We start from the raw sequence: 26385 nt of genomic DNA, 5'->3' as shown, positions 1-26385 counted from the left end.
ACCCTGCATTCACTATATCTGGTCTCCCCGGACCCTGCATTCACTATATCCGCTCTCCCCGGACCCCGCATTCACTATATCCACTCTCCCCGGACCCTGCATTCACTATATCCTCTCTCCCCGGACCCCGCATTCACTATATCCGCTCTCCCCGGACCCCGCATTCACTATATTCGCTCTCCCCAGACCCCGCATTCACTATATTCGCTCTCCCCGGACCCTGCATTCACTATATCCGCTCTCCCCGGACCCTCCATTCACTATATCCGGTCTCCCCGGATCCTGCATTCACTATATTTGGTCTCCCCGGATCCTGCATTCACTATATCCGGTCTGCCTGGACCCTGCATTCACTATATCCGCTCTCCCCGGACCCTGCATTCATTATATCTGGTCTCCCACAGTACACACAACATGGAAATGCAATTATTTTAGAAAATATAAACTGCTAAATACCTTTTCTCATTAGCAGTTAGTGCAGTCTTGCGACTTCTATCAGTGTCCAGCTGAGTGCTAGCTAAAGCTTGTAGGAGGAGTTTTCATTTTGCTCTAGGAGGATGGAGCACCCCTGACCTCTGTCTGGACAGTGCTGATTGGCCCTGTGCTGATCACATGCACTTTCCCAAGAAAAAAAAAAAAAACCTCTCCAGCAATACACACCAAACTGAGCATGTGCAAAGTGACTCCACCTGATATTTCAGGAAATAAGAGGGGGACACTGGAAGAAGGGGAGGATCAGAGAGGACAGGATCAAACAGCCTTTTTACACAATGCAGAGGATTAACCCCTTAGGTTCCACAGTGAGTATAACAAGCATGCTTTACTGCATCTACAGACTGATTGTACTGTTGTGGGTTTAGTAACACTTTAAGGTCTCATTTACTCAAACTTTGCTCTGTGAAGTGCGATCTTTCTGCTGAAAGGGGAATAACAGTTCAAATTAGCACAACACAATAGCCTGGATCAGGGGCAGACTGACAACTCATGGGGCCCCCGAGCTATAGGGGATCATGGGGCCCCTGTGTCCTTGCCCAAACTCAAAAAAGCCTATGAAAAAAAGTACCAGGGGCATCTCATGGGGCCCCCTACTGACCCCGGGCCTTCAGGCAGTGCCCGAGTTTCCAAATAGTCAGTCCGCCCCTGGTCTGGATGGGTCCTAATGGCAGATTTGTACATCATGGCAGGACTACACACTGGGTGACCATTGCAGGATGATTTGGGAAGGCTGGGGAGGGGGTTGGGTTGTCAGGAGGGGAATTAGAGGTTAGTTGGTGTCAGGTGAGTTCCTGACCTCCTATATATGTGGAGGGTGGAGGGGAACTCAATGTATCCTTTTGGTTTCTTTGTCTTGCTGGTGTGTCAAGATGCAGTGTACACTCCTCATTGGGTAAGTAGGCTTGTTGTATGCTAGTAGCATTTCATTGACCTTTTTTTGTGGGTTTTTTCCCCTCAAAGAAGTCTATTCTTTTGTAAATCTTAAATTTTATATAATTTTGTTTGTTTGAGATGTTACTAGTGTTGATTGAGCTTTAAGGATCTCTTATTGAGTAATAAAGGATCACATATAGGCAGTCAGAGGGGTGAGTGTTGCTGGTGAACTGCTTGTTGGTGGTTTGTTATAATGGCCAGTGGAAGGGTTGCTGAAAGGCTGCCTGACTTGTCCCTATGGACTTGCTGTCCTCCTTGCTCATCATGGGGCCTTATCAGTTGCCCTTTCTGCTTCATTTTGGTTAGAGGGTGTGATCCCATAGGGCCAGAGGGGGGAGTGAGCTTGCTATAGGGGCTGGGGGTTCACTTTTTTTTTCTCTAGCAGTAGAATTGCCCACCTATCAGCTTTAGGGTCACCATACTCATTAGTCAAATCCTACAAGATTTGACTTGCCAAACCTATATAATATAAGCACCCCCTAAGCTATCCAATCTGGCTCAATCCTAGTTTGTAGTTTCCTTCATCTACCATCAGGTTGGGGGGGTGTTTGGTCTGTTTTAGGCTGGACTGACTGTCCTTTTTCAGTATTGTATGAACAGGCCCATATAACTCCCATTTTTTTTTTTTTTTTTTTTTTTTTTTTTTTTTTTTTTTCCTCTATACTAAACTGTAGCCCATGGCTGTGAACCAGCCCCATAGGAAGGGATGAGTGCTACTTGTCCATTCTGATGCAGTAAAAAATGTATGTATGGGCTGTTATCACAAAACCATCTGCAGTAATGGCTAACCTGATGCTAAGCATTCCTGTAATGGGATGCATTGAGAACATTGGGCTTTCTTGCCCCACTGAGGGATCAACACAGTTCACTTTTATTTTACATAGCTGTCTGTGATGCTGCACAGTCCCACTTCTCCTTCTGTATGTTGGATGGAATTCTGAGTATGTTGTTCTGTATGTATGGACTCTGCACAGTAGGACTTCTTGTCCTGGATGCTGGGTGTAATTCCCTGTATCTGTCTTTATCCTGTATGTATGGACTCTGCACAGTCCCACTTCTCCTGTCCCAAATGCCAGGTGGAATTCTCAGTATATCCTGTATGTTTGGACTCTGCACAGTCTCACTTCTCCTGCCCAGGATGCCGGGTGGAATTCTCAGTATGCTCTGTATGTTTGGACTCTGTAGTCCCACTTCTCCTGTCCCAAATGCCAGGTGGAATTCTCAGTATCTGTCTTTATCCTGTATGTATGGACTCTGCACAGTCCCACTTCTCGTCCCATATGCCGGGTGTAATTCTCTATCTATTCTGTGTATACGGACTCTGCGCATTAATATGTTGGGTAATCATTTTTGGATTTGTTTTTTGTTTCTAGAGTTGCAGTGCTCTGCTTGACTCTTCCGCATCTTGTGCACGCTCAGCCTTTACCGGAGAGTCTACCACCTGGTAAGTTGTCATCACTCTAAGAAACCCAAATGGTGTTAACAGCTCAATGTGCATAGTATAGGATTGCTGCCTGATTTTCAAGTGCCTGTCGCATTATCTGAAATATGGTGCTGGCATGGCCAAGTTAGTGGGCAAGGGTCTGGTGCTAAGATACCTGTCCTTGTCCACCTATGTAACCTAAGCCTCTAGGTTTGTCCAGGTCTGTGGCTTGGGTAAATGGTGAGGATCGGAGATAAACCTCAGAGTATACTTCCCCCAAACCCCCATATTGCTTCAAAATGGCCAAGGTGATGTCTGGAGAAATCCTGGAGAGAATAGTCGGCATGCCAGCTCTAGGACTGTTTCATTTGTAGCGATGAAGCTGAACCCACAGTTCACATAACATGGGAGTCAAAATTGGATGTGTCCCTCAGTCTGTCACACAGGTGTCTGATCCACAATTATATACATGCAGCTATTAGTGCTATTTATGAAACTACATTAAAGTGCTACTCCTACCAAAAAAGTGACACAAACTGTGGCAAATCAATGTTTATCTAATGAGAATTATTGTCCCTAATCCTATTGTGTCCATACAATGACTCCACGAAGAACCTGTGTTCCCAAAACCAGTGATAATCATGTTCCAAAAGTCAAATCCTGTGATCCTCCATGTGAAGTATGATTAGTAACTTGCCAGATCTTTTATGTAGCTTTAAAAAATTGGGTGACCATCGTTGACTGGTGGATAAATGGCACCATGTCCTGGAATCAGGAAATAAATATATGCAGAGCAAATGTGGACTTTCTAGGTACAATCTTTGTACCACAAATGTACAAAACCATATATCACAATAACTTGTCTAAAAGATGCAAATTTAAAAACTTGTGTTGTACATGGGCTCCAGTGGTCCATGACCAGGTTTGACTGGCCGAGCTGCAGTGATTGTATGCATGTGCACAGGAGGTTCTCGGGTCCTATGTATGTTTACAGTACCTGTAGGTAAAACATAGAAATGTCTTTACTACACTGTTGTAGCTGCTTTCAGGCCTTGAGCTGGCCTGGCTCCTCCCCTGCGAACAGGCTTTCCTAGTAGACTGTGACAGTAGAGATCCTTCTGTCCAGCTTCAGCCTGTAGGTAGACCCACACCCCCCTCCCAGGCTCCACACACCAGCAGATTCCTTCACAATATCTTCCACCAGACTCCCTGTCCCATACTTAAGGACTGTCCTAGCCTCCTGCCTGAGGGGTTGGCCAGGTTCTCTCAAACATACAAATCCAGGCCTCCTCCCCCTCCTTTGCCCCTCTTCTAGAAAGTTCCTCCTGTTTCTATAAGGGTGGGAGGGCTCCAGAAGCCCTGACATAACCTCACTTCCAGGCTTATTCATCGTAGGCTTCTAGCAAGCCTCTAAGGGCTTGTTCACACTTGTCTAATGTCTAACTCTTGCCGAACATCCCTATAGCACTGACAGGCATTTGGAAAGTTTTTGATGCACCCCAAACACCCTATGTGAGTCGTTTGATAGGCATTTGCCAAGCATTAAAACATCATCACAATGCCTATAATAAAGTTTAATTGTATTAACACTCTGAAAAATGCCTGGCAGTTTGAGGAGCGTCACCATGGATGTAAAAGGGAGGCTTCAACTCATGACTTGACATGAGGCATCAATTTTGCCAAGAGGCTTATGCTTCAGTGTGCACAGCACTGTGCTGCCATGTGTAGAATGTTCATAGGAATTTGAGGAGCGTTAAATGCTTCCCAAACGCCTATCTAACACCACACAAGGCTAGTGTGAACTTGGCATAACAGACTAAAAATCCTGCCTGAAGTGGAGGGTGCTACACTTAATAAGATATCACACTCCATTACGACAATCAAGAGGAAATGAAGTGGGTCACATCTGTCTTATAGATGGGATATGATGGCACATACTCAGAAAAGAACTATGGTGCAGTATACTTTTAAAATTTGGGGGGGTGGGAAGATTACAAACAATGCACCCATTTGATTGTGCCTAGGATGGCACAATCACAAAAGCATTGGATGGGATCACATGAAGAATCACTGCTCAGTCTGAGCTTGCTTGTCTTCCACGGACTAGAACCAACTTGCTGGAAACGATGCAGGGACCAGAATTGAAAGCCAGACCTCAATGCATTTCATGGAATTGCATCCGAAAGCTCTTGGAATGCATGACTTGGTGTTTCAATTCATCAATAGAATCTTCCTCAGGGAGGAAATAACGCAGCAGGAGCCTCTACAAAATGAAACCTAAAATCAGGTTTTCCATAACGTATATACATAAGGTAAGCAAGGCATGATATATAATTCACAACCAATTGTCAATTAAACTGATTCTCCATGGAACTCCCCCAGCAGTGTTGAAATATAGGATACTATAGGGATCCTCTGGCAGGTGGAAGCTGGAAGAAAGCAACCAGCAAATGGGGTTGGTTATGTATTTTCAAGGGAGGCTTTTTGTTGGAGATGAAGTAGTTTGCTTGACTATTCAAGTCAAGAATGGCTAAAAAGATGAAGTTCCTCAACTATGGCGCCTCAAAGCCACAACCTTTTGCTTGTAAAAATGTCTTTAAGTGGTTGTATTGGGATACATTTACTTCACAGGAAACTGTATTATACAAGATGCTACTTGGTCCAATGCTGGGCCTGCTTAACTTCCTTCTAGACCTGTACTCCTGGTTTGATGGTTGTGAGGTCTTCTCTTCTAGATGTTTTGAAGACAGAATGTCGTGAAAGGAACTTCTATATCTGGGGAAATAAGACTTTCTTTGAACCACTTGAATGGCAGCTGGAAGCCATAAGTAAGTAGAATTTCATGGTCAAAGAATTTTAATGAGAACCTGAATGCTGGTTTTAATATCTGCTGTTTATCAGACTATACAGGGTCTGCTGATGAAATGGAGGGAAAAAGGGCAGCACAATGTGGCTACACCCGCACCACTGACTTGTATGGGAACTTGGAAGTTCGGATCTCCTTTCTGGGCTGCTGGGTGAAGAATATTGTAGGTGTTACTCTTTGGAATTGGCAATTTCATTGTCTTTTCTCTCACGTTTTGAATTAATATAAATTTCTTTTGCCAGCATGACAAGCAATTTGAGATCTCCGTGCAGATCAGAGTGTTCCGTGATGGGCAGACTGAAGCATATTTGCAGAATATAATCTGTAACCCTAATCGGTCATGGGATGTGAGGGAGATTATCTGTGAAGAAAACTATATGGAGGTAAAGTTGGAGTGCAGTGTTGAGGGGAACTAATAACTTGGGGTCAAGGCAAACACTGAGTTGATGCCAACAGTCTAAGTTCTTGAAATGAAGAACTAATCTTCAACTGGCCATGTGATAGGCACTTTTCAGCTGGTTCAAGAAGTGGATAAGTCTTCCAGGTTTTACTCTGTATCTACTATAACTCTTTAGAATTTGATAGCAGTCATGTGGTTCTGTCCATGGCTAGGGTGGAACACCAGCACCTTTTTGTGGTGACACTACAGAATTCCAATTTGCTTCTGTGGATTGTCATTGGCAAGATGGCTTTTGGTAATGCAGATATTGTCAGTATGGTAGCCTTTAGTTTCACAGTAGGAGCATGCATGAAGGGTTGACAGTGTATCACTACCCTAGAAGAGGTAGTGACATTGTTGCATAAAATAGACCAAATGGTTAGAATATTAAGGCTTAAGTGTGTAATTGGCTGCATTTTTGGGTGCACAGAAGGAAAGTGGTGTAGCTTCCCCATTATATAGGTCAGTGGTCTTCAAACTACAGCTTGTGGGCCAGATCCAGTCCACTATTGTACATGGCCTATGGCTAAGGTCATTGGCACTTTCTCACTGTGCACAGATGAGGATTCAGGTCAGCAGAGGCTGGTCTTGGCTGCAGGCTTGTGTAAGAGCAAGCTCTGGGGACCCTGATGGGGCTGGGGGGGGGGGGCAGCCTCAGAACAGACTAATATTTGTAAATGTTTTAATTTGACCTGTGATATAGAAAATACTGAGGCCTTCATACTCTCTGTTGGACTCAAATTTGGTTGCAGGCTCCAAGCTGTCTTGACCTGTGAAAAGTATGTAGGATGCAGGTTGTCCACATGTTGAAGCTAAATTAAGCTTGTCCTATAGTTCTACCTCTTGTTAAGGCAGTTCATATACTTATGACAGGTTTAAGAAGATCAGACTTGGCTGCCTAAAACATGGGTCGGCTCCAGGGTCTTCAAGTTTCGGGCTTTGCATAGTAATGTTAGAAATCCCACTTTGAGGTCCAGATATAAATGAGTTAGAACTTGAGATTTAATCAACTGGTCCTGGGAAAAGTTTTTCTTTTTCCACTGGAGAAAGTGGCTGAGGATTTCTGCTGCCTTTGAGCCTACCCTGGCACATCTGATATTGAATTCAGGTTACCACAGAGAAATATGGAAAAATTAGAAGTTTGGTGTTTGTGGACTTTAAATTGGGACCACAGTAAGCAACTTTAATTGTGCCTCTGGGGTTAAAGCTACCAAAATATTTCTCGAGACCTGAAGCTGTGAAACCAAAACTAAAATGTCTGGTTAGGCTTTCTAAGTGGCTCACTGAGAATCCTGTCCCACCTTGAGCAATAAAGTTCAAGGAGTAAAGCATATCAAATGGCATGCACCCCCCCCACCCTACAAAAAAATGTTCCTAATGATGGATCCACTCACTCCAGGTTTGGAGTTGTCCAAACATAAAGATGCACACTAGGGAATGTTCAATTGGCTAGCATTGCCCCTTGCTGCTGCCAGGAAACCTTAAGGGAGCCCAAGGTGGTTCACTCTAGCAGAAGCTTCATTGGCCCTCACATGGCTTGGTATGACTGCCAACATTTTGCCACACCTTGCATGGTGCTAGACAAATATCAGTGTTCAGGAGCCTTTTGTACAACTTAACCTGGAAAACCTCACACTTTAGACTGTCCAGAGGCTCCTCCTGCCTGTACTGATCACAAACCCTACAAGATATAAATGTTAATGGGAAGAAGGGTGATCTGCACACTAAGGATTGATGAATATAATGTATATTGATCCATAGGACACACAACGACATGAATACAGGACCTGTTAATGCATTTCACAAGATCTCATGCAATGACCTACTTGAAATGCTTCATGCTTTCAGGTCATTCGGTTTTGAAGGGTTGACTACAAATTAGAAGCTATTGACCACCTTGTGACCTAAGCTGCCTTTTTGATTCCTACTTGTAGGAGAGAAGCTGTTCTAAATTGCCATGCTGAAAGCAATGGCATGCTGTAACTAATCATGCCCAGTTGCACTTACTTTGTAAGTGTTCCAAGGCTTCCATTCCTCAGTGATTGAATTGTGGGTCAACTTGGTCTAATACAGGTTAACTGGAGAAATGTACATTTCTATTGTAGCTTTTTGCTTGACAAAACACTTGCCCCTTTTTAACAAGCCTCTCTTCCCCACAGGTGTCTGTGCAGAGACTTGCAGAGGATGACAAGATTAAATTTCAGCTGTCTGTACCTGCGGTAAGTTTGCTTTTCTGTCAGATTCGAATGGAATTGTTGCTAGTGAGAGTTTGAACACCAAATTGCCTCCTTGAGTAATTCAGGACTACTAGCCTATTCTATACCTACAAGGATATCGTATCAAACGGGTTCCTGTATAACTGTGACTAACCCAAGACTAGTATAGGCTGTAGTCTGGTGTCCACTCAAACAATGCTTTAGGCCTTGATGGCTTTAGTCTCAGGGGCTTGGCCAAGGTCCATCTGGAATTTTTTAGTCTCAACTCTTCTAGAATAAGTTATTGGCCTCACTCGGTGCATTGCCATAAACTGATCCATGATTGCATATTTAAAAGCAGTCCAAAATTTATCTGGTCTAACTTGAAGGCTTGCCATGATCCAAATAAAGGGGGGAAAACCCTAATAGGACCACAATATTTAGGCTTTGCCAAAAATAGGCAAACACGTTAAAGTATAACTATAGGCAAAACTTCTGTAGTTCTAGATTAGAACACCTGCCTTTGCAGATGGCGCATCCATTAGGGAGAATTAGACTCTCCTGTTTACATTTATTGAAAATAAGACCCCAAATTTTGGGTTGTCCCCAGAAAAGGAAATCTTCCAATAGGGGCAGTAGTTCTGGAGACCTGGGGTTCCCTAAAAGAATTCCCTTAATTTGCAGGTATTTTCTCACTTCCTGTTTTTGGCTATGGACATGAATTGAAGACAAATCTCTCCAATGGGACACATGGCAAAAAACTGACAGCAGTTATAACTCTCACTTGATTCAAAATTGAAGACTTTTTTTTTTTAAGCAGGGTACTAGGAACTATATCCCTATACCTCAGTGTTTAAAATCCCAAATGCAGAAGAGTCCCAGTGAGAGTTGTGGCCCTTCTGATATTGCCAGGTTTGTGGACAGTTGGCTGAAAATTAGAATGGCTGAGCATGCCTGGACCAGGATAAAAGGCAAGGGGCACAAAGATGGCTGCCACTACTGACAGAAAATGCTAGTTGCCTAGCTTGCTGTCTTTAATGTTGGTGACGTAGTCTTCATCTGTTTCAGGTCAGCAAGGTGGGTCTCAAAGTAGCCTCAGCAACCAGGCAGCTGGTTATCTTAAATGGCAATGGGATGCCTACACTTTGGCATGCTTAATTGGGTAGTTTTGGGCATTACGTGCTGCTCTAAAAAACAGTAGCTTGGTTTTCCTTTTGTATAGCTGCAGATGAGGCAATGGTGCTACACAAATGGGAGCTTTACTGCCTTGTGTAGATGAGTACTACTTCAGGTGCTATAGCTTACCTGAAAGGGACCAAGTATTTGACTCCAAATGAGGTACAATTGGATGAATGCCCTTGCATTTGTGTAGTAAATGGACTATACAACTCATGTAGGTATAACACAATTGTGTTACCCATAGTACCTTTCAGATTTGGAGTAAGTTCTAAATGGGCTATTTTTGCTGTCTTTATCCTGGTTTCAAAACTAGACTTTTATGGAATGACTGTATTGTCAAAGGTGTCCATCTAATGCTGAGATACAATCTGATGGTGCATTACCTCCCAACCTCAAATGTTTACATTCTGACCTTCTGCCTTACTGCAGACTAAGATATCTCAGTCATTTAAAGTGGAATTCCTCAAAAATGTTACTACCATTCTGACTGAAGATGCCACCAGGAGAGGCTACGGAGTCTATGTATCATTGACCAGAGTGGTATTCCGCGCACCTTACCATACTCCAGAGTCACAAGTACTAATGGTAAGTAGGTATGCTGAGCTAAAAATGTATAGCTGGATGGGTTAATACTGATGGTTGGATGGCCTCTTGCTATATGCCTCTTCTAGGTCACAGCAGTGTGCATTCATTTGTAACTTGCAGTATTGCACATGACAATACTTACAGCTGTAAAGAGAGCAGATGGTGGGTTTCGACTATATCCTGCACATAGCCAGCTCATGGTTGCATGTAAGATTGGCATCTGTATACTTGATGGTCTACTAATGCACTCAACTTTTTTTTTTTTTTTTCTCTTGAAATGATTGGTTAATGCGCTTGTTCTAGTAGTGATACCAGCGTTATCTTCTCTTACAGGTTGGCGGCTACCATCTTGATGCGGTATTAAGCAGGATGCTGCAAAAGCAGACTCTGCGCACTCTCATCATAGACACTACAATGGCATGTCCCAGTGGTAGGTTGTCCAACCTCTACTAATGTGTATAGGAACTAGTCAGTGGAGGACCCAAGGAAAATGGAAGGTTACATGGCTGTCAACCCCCTTTCCCAATGTAACTGTCCACCTCCTAGATGTGCTTGTGGACTCAGCATGCACACTGGGTGTTTCTCCAGCTCTGCCAGGAGAAAAGTGGCATTAAAACTAAAGCCATGAATTTAGGCATGTCAGGCATTTTAAACTAATTTAATTAGCTGGGTTATTCTGGCCAATGAAATGAAAATTTAAATGTTCCCAGTGTGACTCCTTTTAGACATAGTGGGGTATGGGGGGTTTAAGCCTGTGTAAGGACACACATGCTGGTATGGAGGGGTGTTTGGGGGCAGAAAAGTTGAAAGCAATGTTTGATGCCCAGTGTGCATAAGGCCTTACCCCCCCCCCAACACCTTCCTTTGCACCATCTGCACAACTTGCTTTTTAAAGGGGGGTTTACTGCCTACAGTCCACTCTTCTGAAACTTGTTGCATGCAGTACTAGTAAGGTGTGTTTAAAAACTTACTGACAGGTTTTAACAAAGCTGTATCTAGACTTTTTTGAAAAGGGATCCTATGAGGGTAAAGTATTGAACTTAAGATTTTAGGCTCCTGGGACATTTGTGCATCAGGTGGTTTAGTATTTGGTGCAAGGAACTGTGCAAAGCCAAAGGGTCACTCTTGTAAGGTCTTGGGGCAGGTGTTCTGGGTGCTCAATGTCTCCCTTGGGAGAGGGTTACAGATCTCTAAGGAAAGGTGCATGTTACTGTCTTATGTGTGCTGGTTTAAAACCTCTCGTGCTCTCCATGACAGACCCTCCAGTGTTCAACGACCTGGCTCTTTCCTGGCTGTCTCCAGCTCTGCTTGCGCCTCTGGTCACAGAATCTGTCTTAACCTGCCAGTTTGCCATGGGCATCAATGGAAATCTGCTGGATAGTGATCAAATTCAAGCAAACCAGTACATATTTAACAGCAAAATCGTGTGCAAGAACGACTCGAGTATTGTGAATGTGACTGTGCCAATTGGTGCTCCTGGAGGCTATCCTGAGGTAAGTGGCAGTTTGCCTTTTGAGTAGAATTTACACTCCATCTTAAACGCATTAAAACACATTCATTTAATATGCATTAATGAAGCTCAGCAGATGCCCTGTGTATGTGTTGAAGAGGCCCAGTAGTACCCTCCCCCCCCCCCCCCCCCCCCCAAACTTGGTAGTACTCTTGTTCAGCAGATCCCCCACACTCATACCCTCATATAGGGGCAGACTGACCATTTGGAAAATTGGGCACTGCCTGGGGTCAGTAGGGGGCCCCATGAGATGCCCCTGGTACACTTTTTTGGCTTTGAGTTTGGGCAAGGACACAGGGGCCCCATGACTCAATATTGCCCGGGGACCCCATGAATTGTCAGTCTGCCCCTGCCCTCATCTCTGCTGATCCTGGTTTGCTCCCTTAAAGTCCCTGTTCACTTCCCACTATATTGCTCCCATACTGCGCACCACGTGACATTTTTAGCTTCAGTCCCCCAGCTCTGATCCTTTTTTGAGTTCACTCTTCCCTGGTCCTCACTTTCGGTTATAGCATTCCCATGTTGCACACCATATGTGCCATCTCCTAGTTGCTCCATTCCAGACCCTGCTTGCCTTCTGCTGCAATCCAGACATGTGAGATCTGTGTCAGACACTTCAGAATATACATGAACCAGCAGTGACTCTGCAAAATCTGCAGGTGCTGAGGCTTTGGAGACTCTTTGGAAGCCATTTTATTTAGTAACTAGGTGGCTTTGGAATTTAGAGGGCTTTTAAAAAGCATGTCCAATACCACATTTTGAAGCAAGTGTAAATGAGCCTATAGTAAACCGCTGACAAATGGCAATTCAAACTTTACACTAAGGGGTAAATCAAAAGTTGGCAGCTGAGCAAACCTTTCTTGGCTCCCCCTGTGTAGCTGATGACCTAAATGTTCTAGGAATCATTTACTGTGAATTAAAAGTTCAACATACTAATTTTGTCATTGACCTGGGTGAGCATGAAAATGCAGAATGCCTGCAAACTTACAAGTCTCATTACTGACCATTCTGGCACTGGGATTAGTAGGGGGCCCCATGAGATGCCCCTGGTACCCTTTTTTTTTTTTTTCTCCATAGGCTGTTTTGCATGTGGGCAAGGATACAAGGGCCCCATGATCCCCAATTGCCTGAGGGCCCAATGAGTTGCCATCCATCCCTGTTACAGACTTTTACCAGGCCGTAGTGGCCTTCATGTCTCATGGGTTTCCTGAACATTGGGAGTGTCTATTGGACTGCCACCAATGGTTAATTGAAAAAATGGATGTCCATTGCTGCAGTATTGCTAGTACAGAAGGTTGGGTCCTCTTTAAATGGCTCACTAACATAGTGACTTTATAACAGTATTGCACAAAGCTTGTCAGCTTATGCCCAGAAAAACAGGATAATTAGCTGCCTAGAGGATCATGGTGGAATTGTCCTTCCCTTAAAATTTTTTTTTTGTCTCTTCAGAGTGACATTGTGAACAATACCTACGTTACAACATACAGCATAAACCTTGTGCTGCAGAGACGGTGGCTGGGAGAGAACGAAGACGACGACACAACGCACACACAGTACAAGCCGGTTGTGACCCCAGCCATAAAGCACATTCTTGTCTTCACCGACTGTGAGTTTGTGTTCTGGCCAAATTTCAGGAGACTGGTCTAGTATTGCAGTAGCCATATTCGCAGGGATCTGTTTAAACAGCAAAGGCTCCTTAATTTCTAAAGTGGAAAATGACCCCATAATTTAAGAAATTCTTTAACAAGGAACATACATTCCACGATTCTACCAGAACGGTGCTGTAAAAATGCTTCTAGTAGTATTCCTGCTAGAGGCTTTTTTTTTTTTTTTTTTTTTTTTTTTTCCTCTGAGGAGCATTAACCACCTCCCATCCTGCCCATGTATATAAACTGCCGGACGGTGACAGTGCAGGGGTGGGTTGCTGTTCATAAACAGTGCCTGCCATTTATATACTGGATGCACAATCCTTTGTCTGGAGGATCACTGTATGGGACCTCTGTGTGAAGTCCCAATCATGTGATCACTTGATTGGCCAATCAGTCTTCACATGAAGTAGTAAGAAGTCACTTCTGACATTGCTTACTACTTGTGAAATCTCTGATCAGAGGTCACATGGTACAGGGCTCTTCAGAACAGCCTTGTGACAAGCCGTGACCAATCACAGCTCGTGCAGTATTTCTCAATGGCTGCAAGAATGCAGCCAGAAAGGAGGAATGATTGGTTTTACAGCCTTTATGGGGTGTTAAAAAAAATCTTCACCCCCCCCCCAGTAGTCACTATGGTGACCCTGTACTACTAGGGTGGCAGTGTTAAATAACTTTTTTGAGAAATTATAATTTTTGTTATACTAGGTCTTTTTAGTTAAAAAATACATGGTTTTGGTAGATCTGCAATAGGGGCCTGTCTGAAGTGTTCTAGCAGGGCTTAATTTCCTGACTAAAGTCCCACTTTTAATGCTGGTCCAGACCAGTAAGACTTGGGCCCCTGCTCAGGAGCAGTTGATCTCCATGCCAAGCGGCCAATGTGATATAATGCTGTTTGTCCTAAATCTCAATTATCTTAGCTTGGCTAAATCTCCATGTCCTTAATGGGGTTTGGCCACACTGCATCTCCGGTGACTTGATTTTTTTGTGTAGGCTTTTACAATGTATTTAGACTTTCCCTACAACAAAATAGAAATTGTATCTGACCTCTTAAAGAGTGGTGTGGCTCTTCAACTTTGGTCAAGTCATTGACTACTACCCCCCCCCCCCCCTTGTTCCCTTAACATTGTATTAGAATAACATTGTCTGGACCTCCTTGCAGTAATGTTGCAGTTCAACTTCTGTTTACTATTAATCACCTGGGATGTAAGTTGTATGCCCCATCCATCCTATTAGGATGGCAATACCAAACCTTTTGGGTACAGAGCAGTTTCCCAATATTCACCATGTAATATTTCTAATATCTCTGCAGACACCATCAAAGAGAATTATTACTTCAATGTGTCACTGGGCAATTTTTATTCTGATGTCAACTTGAAGTCTTTTGTCCTCGGCCGTACTCCACTGCCACTGGATGCTCTGGGCCCCAAAGGAATGCATGTTTCCTTCTCAACAAACCCCAACAACACCCAGGTCTTCTTCCTAACTGTGCCCTTCTCCTCCTACGAAGTAGAGCAGACGGTAAGATGTAGCTGGAGGATGGAAATTTTAATGTGTAAAAAGGCTATAGAAAATTGCACTTCCTGAGGCCAAGCACCATCTATAAAGCCATAGGGGTTGCTTTTTTTTTTTTTTTTTTTTTTTTTTTTTTTTTTTTTTTACTAAAACTGGAGTGCAAAATATGATGCAGCTCTGCATGGTAGCCAATTGGTTTCAAATGGCAGCTTGTTAAATTTGACTTTTGGCCAGTTCCGACACTTCCTCTATGAAGTTGTGGGGGGGTTGTAGGAAGATCAGCCTTCTATTAAAAAAATGACTAAAACCCCTCCATTTTATTCTCCAGGGCCTCTGTTTAAGATATTTGAACACTTTCTAAAGAAATGGCTTGGTGTACCCCTAACATTATGCCACATAAAGATGCCTAACATGTTGTGGTCAGTGGTGGCATTGACATTTTTACCTATAGTTCAGCTTTTATCCTATGCTTTCCTGTAGAAAAGACAATCTCCTAAAATGTGCACAATTTAGGAGATTACAGCAGCTATAGACCTCAATGGCTCATGCTCTCCAAAGGAATGGCATACCCATGTAACTTCCTTCAGAGCTGGGTTTCCCACACACGTGCAGGAGTGACATTGTGGATCACAGCCATGCCTGCAAACCCAGAAGTCTTGGACCCCAGATCTCTCCTCTGGCCTCAAATGCAGCTGATCAATCAGATCAGCTGCTTCCCTGGCCTTTGACCCCAGAAACAAGAATGTGTTTACCTGGCCATTAGAGGGAGGAACATCATCATTTGCTCTGTTACTGATGTCACCCATTAATGCAGTCATGGGTTCCCCGACAGGATGGGAGAGCCCAGGAAAGGCAGTAAATGGTCGAGTTGCTACGTAGGCTCTACTCTGCTTCTATAAACTGCCTCACTGGCTACCTGTAGCTGCTGGTATCATCCAGTATAACCACGTAACCCCAGGATGTAATTACTTCCACCCAGGGGGAACAACCCAGAATCTGATTTCTGTGCGGAGCTGCACCAGACTTTGCACTCTCCAGTGACACTATTGTGGTTTGCGCACCAAGTCATTCATGCAACAAGCATATGTTAAAGCAAACTTCCCCCCCCCCCCCCCGTACCTCAAATGGCATTGGTCAAGTCATTGAATGTAATGATTGTGTGGACTTTGTTTGAAAATCCAGCCAACTAAATCACAGGGCTTGGCAGGCAACAGATGCATCAATGAGAGGTGATTGAGTGCCTATGCATGCCAAATACTCAAAATTCAATGTTTGGAGTTTTTCTAATAAAAAATATGGTGCTTATGATGCAACATTAAGCAAGTTGCATAACCACACTACATTAAATGCTGTAGCATGTCACAATTTGTCCAACTTCATATTTTATATTGCACATGGATATATTGTAAAGCTGCTTAATGGTCCAATTACATCTCTCTCCTAGCATTCAGAATGGTGTCCGTTGTAGTGGAGTATTTGCAAACCACAAATATGCTGACAGGAAATTTGTGTTGATTTAACGGACATTTACACTTTCCTTAAAGTATAACATTGGTGGCAAACACAATTACCTTTCTGCATTATTCAATTACAGGATATTGTTACATTGGTATTTGGGGAGGGGGGGTTGGTAACTTAACTGCCTAAACTGGAGCTCTGACCAGGGGCAGACTGACCATTTGGAAACTCGGGCACTGCCCAAGGGCCTTGGGTCAGTAGGGGGCCCCATGAGATGCCCCTGGTACCTTTTTCATAGGCTTTTTTTGGGTAAGGACACAGGGGCCCCATGATCCCCCTATTGCCCGGGGCCCCATGAGTTGTCAGTCCACCCCTGGCTCTGACTCCTACACCAGCACTATGGTTACCATCATACAAGCTAAAAGCCATCTGGCTACTTGGGTTCTGGGGCCCATTTATAGGCCAGCCACTGCCTGTAACAGAGGCCTCATGTCTGTGTAGCTGAGATCCGTCTGAGGTCAGTGACTGACCTCTCTCCAGGTCAGAGGGTGTGGATTGGTCTACAAACTAACTTTGACTTTAGATTCCTCAACTATCTTCTGCAAATGTATTCAGCCCAAAACTAATGCAGCCGTCACAATTAATAGTCAAGCTGCAACAGATTGGGAGTTACAGGCTTTAAAAGGATATCTAAAATGCAAGAATGGGGGGGGGGTTCTCCCCCTTCCCTTAGATCAGCCTTCAACCCTAGCTTCAAAATTTCCTAATTAGGCAGGTAAGTCTCCTATGGCAGCTTTGGTTACTTTGTTTGAGAAATCAAATGTTGGCTTACAGGGTCTGTATCGACATGTTTCTGAAATATATTGCTCTAAACACACTTGCCATTTCGGTCAAGAGATGGGAACAATTGCTTGGTATTTTGTGAGGATATAATGAAGGCAAAAGTGCCCTTTGCCAAAACAAGGACTGAAAGCATGACACTTCTAGCTTACCCAAAACTACTCCTTTCATGTATCCACTTGCCCTGTATGGCAGGGCATATCAAGTGGGGGCAGACTACAGCAGCTGATGCTATTTCTAAAGCACACTTGGTGGGCTTTCTTGTGTCCTGAGCATTGTTTTTAAATGGAGATTTTAAGGTTTAGCCTGTATATCAGGCCTCTTCACATCAACTATTACAGGCCCTGACCTCATTCTTGGCTAAACTGCAGTCTTGCTGGCCATAAAGTCACTTGATGGTCTAACAGCTGGCAGGACTTCACTATTCAGAGATGGTCTCTTGCTAGCCTGCTTGTAAATGGTATGCTTCAAGGAGCTCTTAAACGCTGCCTTCAGTGCCAATTTGCTCAAACATGGTATTGATACCAATGTGGTAGCTCTAGGTAACTATAGTCTGTCAAATGTTGACATGTACTGTGTTGGTGGTTTTCAGTATCTTGGTGGCTTCCAAAGACGCTACAGGCTGTACGTGACCTACGTCATGACCCTTTTCCCCAAAGGAAAGGATTTTACCTATTCAGATGTAGTGGAGTGCATCCTAGAAGATGTTGGTGAGTTATGGCCCTGCATCGATTTTGTGTCTTTGTAATGTGGTGTATCCTATAACATCTCTTCTCTCCTAGTGCCTCCTGCATATAATGGCTCCTGTGGCACAGACAGGCTAATACTTGACATGAAGCGTGGGAACCTTGATCTGTACTGGATTCCTTATATTGGAAACCTTCCACTTACCAATCAACTGATTTCCTCTCAGAATTATGTAGTGCATGATACAGCTGCTGCCTTCTACCTAGAAGTTCCCTACCCATCTGTTGGCCTTGTCTATGAGGTAACTTTTTTTTTTTTTCCAGTATTCAGTCTTTTTGGGTATGAGTCCATCAGCATGGCACATCTTGACTTGGCTATTTGCCCACTCTTCCTTGCAAAAAACTCAATCTGTGGAGATTGCAAGGCCATCTCCTGTGCACAGCCCTCTTCAGATCACCCAAGATTTTCCATCAGATTCAGGTCTAGGCTCTGGTTTTGTGCCAATATTGACTGGTATTTGGAAATGGTCCTAGCATTAGGATATGTTACCACTGACTAGAGTATTTTGACAAGTTTTATAATCAAGGGCTATCTTGGCAATTAATATATAATGGCTTGACTCTTCAATGCAAGAGAATAGCAGCCCAGTCACATCTTGCAGAGCAGTTCCTATTGGATAGGGCTGTAAGGTTTGAGCAGCAGGATTAAGGGTGCTTCAGCTCGGTAAATGTGGACTGAGCCCATTACTTTTTTTTTTTTTTCCCCATCTTTAGTAGCTAAAATTCTGCATGCTGCTAGTAACACAAGATGTGATTTTCACATGTTTCCCAAGGTGGTCACTCTACGTGCTTTTGATGTGCGTCTGGACTTTACACTGCGAAACAACCAAACCTTGAAGGTGGAAAGTTCCTACTCTGTTTATTGCAGCTTTCCTCCACAATCAGGTATGTCAGGGAAAGGGTTTGACCATCCATTACAGGATTAGTGAACAGTAACTGACTATATCAAACTTTGGCCCACAGTCTGCCTCTCCAATGGTTCCATGATTGCTTTTGTCAATGGTTCTATGACCAAGCCATCTATTGATGCTCAACGGACTCACCTGAAAGATCCAACTTGTAAGCCACAAGAGGCCACTAAGTTATTGGCACTGTTCAACTTTGCTGCCTACACATGTGGTACCACCCAAAAGGTATGAATTTCTATCAACTGGTGATGGCTCCAAGCTAGAGCAGAAAGGTGTGGGGGGTGTCATTGGGTTGTTTCAGTTATTATAGTAATCGGTATAGCAGTTTACTGCCAGAGAGATTATGGCCGATGGGTTTACAGTATGCCATGGCATCTCTTGTTCCTACAAAGCATCCCAGAAAATGCCTGTATTGATGTATGGCATGTAACCGTAAAGGTTCACTAGACTTGTGCAGGTATTTCGTACTAACATTTTAAACATTTCCTTTCCAGGATTAACTTTTTTTTAGTTGGGTTCTCTTCCCGGCTATCTAGTCTTATGGGTTTTCTGTGGTCACAAGACCTCAGTTTTGGCTACTAGTAACTTCCTGTAAGAAGCCAGGTAACTTAAATCCACCATGACAGTGTTTTAGGAGGCATGGGTGAGGAACTTTGACAGCACACCATACTTGTATGGAGGGGGGTTTGGTCAGGGAGACCCATGTTTTTGTACACTCAGTGAAGAAACTATAATATGCAATAAGATCTAATAAAGAATTGCCAAATTGTAATCTCCATCTAGAGAAGGATTTGGAAAAGTGTCGGCAGGAATAAAACTGGGCTTTTATTAAACACTGGATGCTGAATGTAAGGGGGTACTGATCACAACCCACATTACAGCTTTTACTATTGTATAATTGATCAGAAGTCTTATAGGGTGGGTTTTTGGTTTTGTGGGGTGTGTTTTTGGTTTTTTTTTTTGTTTGTTTTTTTGTTTGTTTTTTTTTTTTTTTTTTTTTTTTTAAATATGCCACCCTTCAGTTTGACAGCAACTACCTTACCTATGAGAATGAAGTTGTGTATGACCGGGTTGTGCTATTTCCTGATCAGCCGATTATCTCTCGGGACTCCAACTACAGGTACCAGACTTCATGGCTACATGCTGCCGCCCCCCCCTTCCAATACACCATACAGCATTAAAGATCTCTCGTTACAGGATGACCATACGCTGTCGTTACCCTATCAGGGACACTCTGTGGCTGAGTGTCCAGAATGGGACTGCTCCCAATATGATTGGCCTGGGCATACCACCAAATCAGACAAGAGGTAACCTTGACATCCAGTTGGAGCTTGATGGAGGGCTTGGACACTATAGGCATGCGTGGTGTGTGTTGTGTTTTTTTTTTTTTTTTTTTTTTTTTTTTTGTTTAGGACAGGCTGGAAAAATTATTGGTTGTATGGCCTTTGTTTTACAAATGCTAATGATACTAGTTCCTAGCTTGCTGTAGGCTACACTTTCATTAACACTGCTTGGCAGAGGCAATGTCTCATAGATTTTACAGAACCAGGCTGGGTGGGCCCTCATTCACTCTTGGCAACAGTAAGAGGACCAATTTATTTGTGATCTGTCCGCTTAATTGTAGATCCTGTTGAAGCATGTGTAATCGGAGGATTTAAGGGGTAGTGGTGCATATGTAAACTTTTTTTTTTTTTCTCTCCCAGTGCTGCGCAGGAGAGCCAGAACAAACATGGCAGAGCTGAGGATTGCAAAGGGTAAGCTCAAACTGGTGTCTGCTGGGGGTCTACATAGCCTAGCAACTGTAGTGCTGCTAACCCACCTAAAGATTCTGTGCTGCCCTCAGCCTGCTCAAAGCATACTCGGCAGCCCTGCTAGAATAAAGGGCCTACTAATGCTCACCATCTTTATATGGTTCTCCCTGATTTACATCACTATTTCACAATTTTTTTTCCCCCCTCCCCCTTTAAAGGGGCCTACAAAAAAAATTAGGTGGCACCCACCCCAGTCTAAAATGTTAACCAAGTTTACTATCTGAGAAACCTGGGACAATACACACAACCACTTCAATGAGTGTTTAAAGCCACTGAGGTCCCCATAACATAATGGTCTCCCAACATTACATGAGCCCTCATGACGGTATTCAATCACCACAGACATCAATCTCTGATCCAATGTAAATTGGGTATAATTACTTGACACTCTGGGGAAGGGGGTGGGACCAAAATGGCTCTGTGGTTGAGAAATGCTACTCTCAATTGCGTTTGTATACTTTACCCTTATACCTTTTTTTTTTTTTTTTTTTTTTCTCCTGAACTCTACCCCTAGATGATACCTATACTTCATTTTACCATCCCGGAGACTTTCCAGTGTCTGTCCAACAGGCAGACAGTCTCTACATCCAGGCTGATGTGCCAAGTACAATTCTGGTGTCTCTGCTACAGGACTGCTGGGCTACAACCTTCCCAAACCATGATGGCCATTCTCGTTGGAACCTGGTTGTAGATGGGTATGTAGAGCTACATTTTTCAAAGTATCAACATGGTAACTGTACTTGGTATTGTCCAATTGAGAGAAAATATCCCACAAAGGATATAGCTTTAGTCCTTTCTGTTAGTGACAGATCCTTCCATAGCCACTAGCAAAGCTATCTTTAGTTCCAATTTCCAACAAATGTTGGAAGTCTCTTCAAATGTCTTGTTCTAAATCTCAATGGTTTGTAGCAATTCTGTTGCCAAAGTTTGGCTAGAAAGCAACAACCTGCCTCCACAAGAGTGATCAGTGCTTAACCTATATTGAAACACAGAATTTTGTGGAAGTCTTTCCAAAAGTGAGTGGCTTCAAACTGCTTTATTGCCAACAAACTTTCCTAATCAAATGTGCTGTTTTTACCTAAAAGGTGTATATTCACAATTGTTCCAGGTGTTCTACCACAGGAGGTGCTGGTACCTTATCAACTACAACTGATATCTCTCCTGACAACTCTGCCCGACTCCATGTGAAGCTCAATGGAGAGGTTAATGGACAGGTAAGGGTGTTTCATCTATTCCAATGGTAATCCCGTACAATCTGTTTGCCCTGCCTTTTGGCACAAGCTAGCTTGAAAGGGGTGCGCTAGCACACAAAACCTTGCATGGAGACTGTAACTTGGTTTTCTTGTATCTGATATTTGATTTCCTGTTAAATACCAAATTCAATATCTCCACTTCAGGTGTATATACACTGTCAGGTCTCACTATGTGATCCCAAGAGCACAGATGGCTGCTTTCATACTTGTGACAAGAATACAGGGAGAGTATTTGGTAAGTGCTGCCAATATCTTCAATAAATTTGATTCAGTGGCATAGTTACAATTTTTTTTTTTTTTTTGTCTTAATGCAGGTAAGAGGGTGACCTCTGCATTCTCTGAAGTGGTGTCTGCTGGTCCAGTCAAAGTGGGCTCTCAAAATGGTGAAATTGGCTATCAACATCTTGGTGAGTAGGGCGCAAGGGTTATAAGAAATGGTGTCACCCCCTACCCCATCAAAGCCTGCAAAGAATTACACTTGCGATCAGTGGATTGAGGGTACAATGCAGGTTCCTGCAGACTGTCCTCCAGCTTTGTCCATACTGAGGTCCAGACTTTAATTTGGAGAGCTGGAGGAAGTGTGAATGGACTAAAAGTATGAGTCTTCAATTGAAGACTAGTGCAGTGACTAAGTCCAATTGCCATGGTAAGTCCCACACTGATGCCAAAACTGACAGCTGCTGTGGGGGAGAAGCACCCCTCCTTGCATGCTGTCATGGAGATGGATGCAGTATTGCATTTGCACCAGGATACTTGTTACACCCTAAATATGGGTGCAAAAGGTGCCCTTGGCCTTTAATGGCTAGCACTGGCCTGAAAACCAAACAAGCTCTTGCATGTATGAAGACTCTGTACTTTAATGGGTTGGTTTTGGATCCACTTGGCAAATTTTTTTTTTTTTTGGGTTAGTAGCTCATATGGATGCCTGTTGGATTAGGGAGTAAAGAAATGTCAGCGCACCAAGGATTCCTCAAAATGGGTCCAAAGCTTTGTCTTAAACACAAGGCAATATTTCAGAATGCCAAAAAATTGCATTGGACCCATTTTTGAGGAATCCTTGGTGTGCTGGTGACCTTCTTCACCTGGATGAACAAGGGTTCCCAGCCTGTAGTCACTACAGTGACATTTTTCAGGAATGTGCATGGGAAATGTTGGATCGGGGTACAATATTAAAGCTAGAGTTGGGGAAATAAGCCCTCCAGAGGTCAGTACTGTTAACTTATTTGTGCTTTTTTTTTTTTTTTTTTTTTTTTTTCTCCACTAACTGCTTTCTATCTTACAGCAGAAAGCAAGCCCTGGTCCACATGGAGTTGGGTTCTGTCAGTCGGTCTTGGAGTCATTGCTGCATTAACAGTTGGTGCAGTCTTTCTTGCAGTTCGCCTCTTTATGCACTAAATAAAACTTTATTTTCTAAACTTTTTTGCCTGTGGGTTTTTTCTATTACAATATACTGTGTAATTTCATTAGTATCTAGCCAACAGACCTCATTGCTCAGTGGTCTTTACACCCTTAGCAGGTGTAAGATTTATTTACTAGGGTCAACCACACATGGTGCCAGATTCAGGATATGAACAGTAATGTTTGACATTTCCATGGTTTTCACTTATTTCTGCCATGAATGGGTTAAATGCTAAAGGTCTATAGGAACAAAGCCAGAATGTCATGGGTATCTTGGGAAACTGTACCAGATGCTTATCCACATGTTTGCAGACACTTCACCATAATGGGTAGGTGGTCATGTGTGTGTGTGCCCCTTCAGACTGCATTCACATGTTTCCATTAGAGGGTACCCTTAATCCTACCATTGTGTCTTGTGAAACCCATCAAGCACTGTTTGATTTGGGTAACACTTTTTTTTTTTCTTTTTTTTAAGAACCTCCATGGTCATGATTTTGAAATTACACTAATTTGAGTAAACTGATTCCTTTTTGTCCTTGAGGGCAACAGGAGTATCAACCCTGAGGCAAAACATTGAGATTGGTGCAATGTGGGCTCCTCCTGGAACTGACCTGGCATATGTAGTAGGTTATCTGCCTTTAAAACATCCCCTTATAGTAAAGCCTGTTGGGTGGCCTCTTGCATTTGTTCAAATCTGATGTGCATTCAGGACACAGGGGTCTGATAACCATAGATGGATGTCTTGCTAAGAGATGGCTAAGGCAATGGACCCTGTTCAGGCTATAGTGAGGTTGGGGTTCCCCCCCCCTACAGGGGAGCCATTAGAGTAGATCTTATAAATTTCTTTTCTCCAGGCCTGCAATACTTCTAAAACCTAATTACAAAATCCCACCACTCCATGGGAAGGAGACTGCACTGTCATATGTGGATGCAGTGTCGCCTAATCATTCTGTTGCAGCTTTCCTATGTCTGCCTCCTAGGTTTTTGGGTTTATGTAAACTTGAAACTGTTAAGCAACATTTTAGGTCCATAAGACAGTGCAAAGTGGTATCAATTAGATGTGTGAATTCCAGTTATGATGGATCTATGGTTCCCTCTTTATGGGGAAAAGAGGCACACTACTAGTCTTGGGCACTAAACTAGGTGCTGGTCTTGATGGGATAAGGATTAGAAATCTTGGCTCTGGGTTGGTGTACAATGCAGAGTTGGGTTTAATCTACATATGTCACAATATTTGCCACTTGGTAGCAGTTTACTTTGGAAAACATGAATCCTATGAAGCTGTGTGACTCCAGAAACTATTTACAGAGAATTTTGTGTGGAGATATATATATATCCTCCAGTCTTACAATTGGCAAGATTGGCTTGCTTCATAATAAGGAAAGGCCTCCTAGAAGTACAATTGCCCATAAATTTACATAGGCTTGTTCACTTACATCAGTCCCTGCCCTTCAGGAGCTTGTAATCTAAGCTCCACAGGTATACTGCACAAACAAATTAAAGCAACACTTTTTTATTTGGAGTATAGTGTCAAGTCCAGTAAACTCCTGGGATATTGATCTGATCAGTTAAGTAGCAGGGGGTCTTTAAAGAGCTTCAGCAGCTTTTGGTGTCAACAGGTGCACTACATGGACAACAATTAGATGACTCTTCTCCCCAGCCCCCCAGAGGTTTCATAGGCAGTCTAACTCCTCTGAAGGCACATTACTACATGCCACTGACAGGTTTGCGTGTCTCCCAGCAGTGTGTTAAGAGCATGGAGGAGAATCCAGGAGACAGGCATTGACTCTAGGGGAGCTGGACAAGGTACTTAACCCATCAGCAGGACTGGTATTTGCTCTTCTGTGCAAGGAGAACAGGATGAGCACTGTTTGAGCCCTACAAAATGACCTCCAGCAGGCCACTGGTGTGAATGTATCTGACAAACAATCAAACGGACTTCATGAGGGGGGCCTTACATACTCTAGTGGGCCCTGTGCTCACTGCCTGGCACCATAGAGCTCAATTGGCATTTACCACTGGTGCTCTGTGCTTTTCACATGAGAGCAGGTTCACCCTGAGCACATGTGAAAGGGTATGGAGAACGTTATGCTGGCTGCAGCATTGTTCATCACCGTTTTGGTGATGGCCTGGGGAGGCGCATCCATGGAGGGATGCACAGACATCTACAGGCTAGACAATGGTACCCTGACTGCCATTTGGTATCAGGATTAAATCCTTGGCCTCATGTGGCAAGAGTATGCAGGCAATTCCTGGAGGATTAAGGACATTATACCATTGAATGGCCCACATGCTCACTTGACCTAAATCCAATAGAATACTCCCTAGGATGTTATGTTTTGGTCCATCCAACGACGCCAGGTTGCACCTCAGACTGTTCAGGAGCTGAGTGACGTCCAGATCCAGGAAATCCCTCCACCCCCCCCCCCCAGGACACATCCGTGGTCTCATTAGGAGCATGCCCTGACATTGTCAGGTATGCATACAAGCATGTGGGGGCCATACAAACTGAGTACCATTCTGAGTTGCTGCAGTGAAATTTTAGCAAAATGGACTCACTGCATTTTTCACTTATTTTCAGGGTGTCTTTGAATTCAGTCCTCTGTAGGTAAAACATTTAATTTCCATCAAACGATGGGGCATCTTTCTGTTCCTAACACATTACCCAGTCCAATCAGTATAGATATCCAGCATGAGTTTGTGTGTGTGGGTTTTTTTTTTCTTTTTTCTTCCAGTTGAGATCTGATGGGTTTTCAAAGTCATGTGGTTTGTTTGGTTTTTTATAAAGCGGTGTATATTTACACCTACTAAGATTAGGTTGGACTGGAGCCAATTAACATACCAGCGTGTCTTTAGAGAGGGAAGAAAGATGTAGAGGAAGCCCACATAAACACAGGGAAAACATGCAATGTCCTGGGTGAAATTTACACTAAGGATCCCAGTGCTAATAGCTAAACTCACTGTGCTGAACTAAACTTGACTGTCCAAAATGCACCCTACCCAGGGGTGGACTGACCATTTGGAAACTCGGGCACTGCCCGGGGTCAGTAGTGGGGCCCATGAGATGCCCCTGGTACACTTTTTTTTTCTCATAAGCTTTTTTGAGTTTGGGCAAAGACACAGGGGCCCCATGATCCCCTGTTGCCTGGGGGCCCCATGAGTTGTCAGTCTGACCCTACCTCTCA

General features: G+C 43.5%; 1 protein-coding gene across 1 annotated transcript; it reads left to right on the top strand.

Annotated features, from left to right (window-relative positions):
- The first annotated feature begins 1364 nt into the window (after positions 1-1364).
- LOC149448932 (uncharacterized) lies at positions 1365-23217 on the top strand. Its single transcript, XM_089693997.1, has 23 exons — positions 1365-1387; positions 2802-2872; positions 5587-5679; positions 5753-5880; positions 5960-6100; positions 8316-8375; positions 9960-10115; positions 10449-10545; positions 11373-11608; positions 13075-13231; positions 14584-14792; positions 17677-17794; positions 17867-18072; positions 18604-18715; positions 18794-18963; positions 19761-19858; positions 19936-20045; positions 20442-20492; positions 21064-21244; positions 21658-21763; positions 21947-22037; positions 22117-22209; positions 23085-23217. Exons 1-23 carry the CDS (start codon positions 1365-1367, stop codon positions 23195-23197), a joined length of 2820 nt encoding a protein of 939 aa, XP_089550123.1. The 3' UTR covers positions 23198-23217.
- The last annotated feature ends 3168 nt before the right edge of the window (positions 23218-26385 follow it).

The sequence above is a fragment of the Staurois parvus genome, unplaced genomic scaffold, assembly GCF_062004578.1.
Source record: "Staurois parvus isolate SC_StPar_1 unplaced genomic scaffold, SC_StPar_1.0 ptg000647l, whole genome shotgun sequence".
Lineage (NCBI taxonomy): Eukaryota > Metazoa > Chordata > Amphibia > Anura > Ranidae > Staurois > Staurois parvus.
This window is presented reverse-complemented; position numbering and strand designations above follow the sequence as displayed.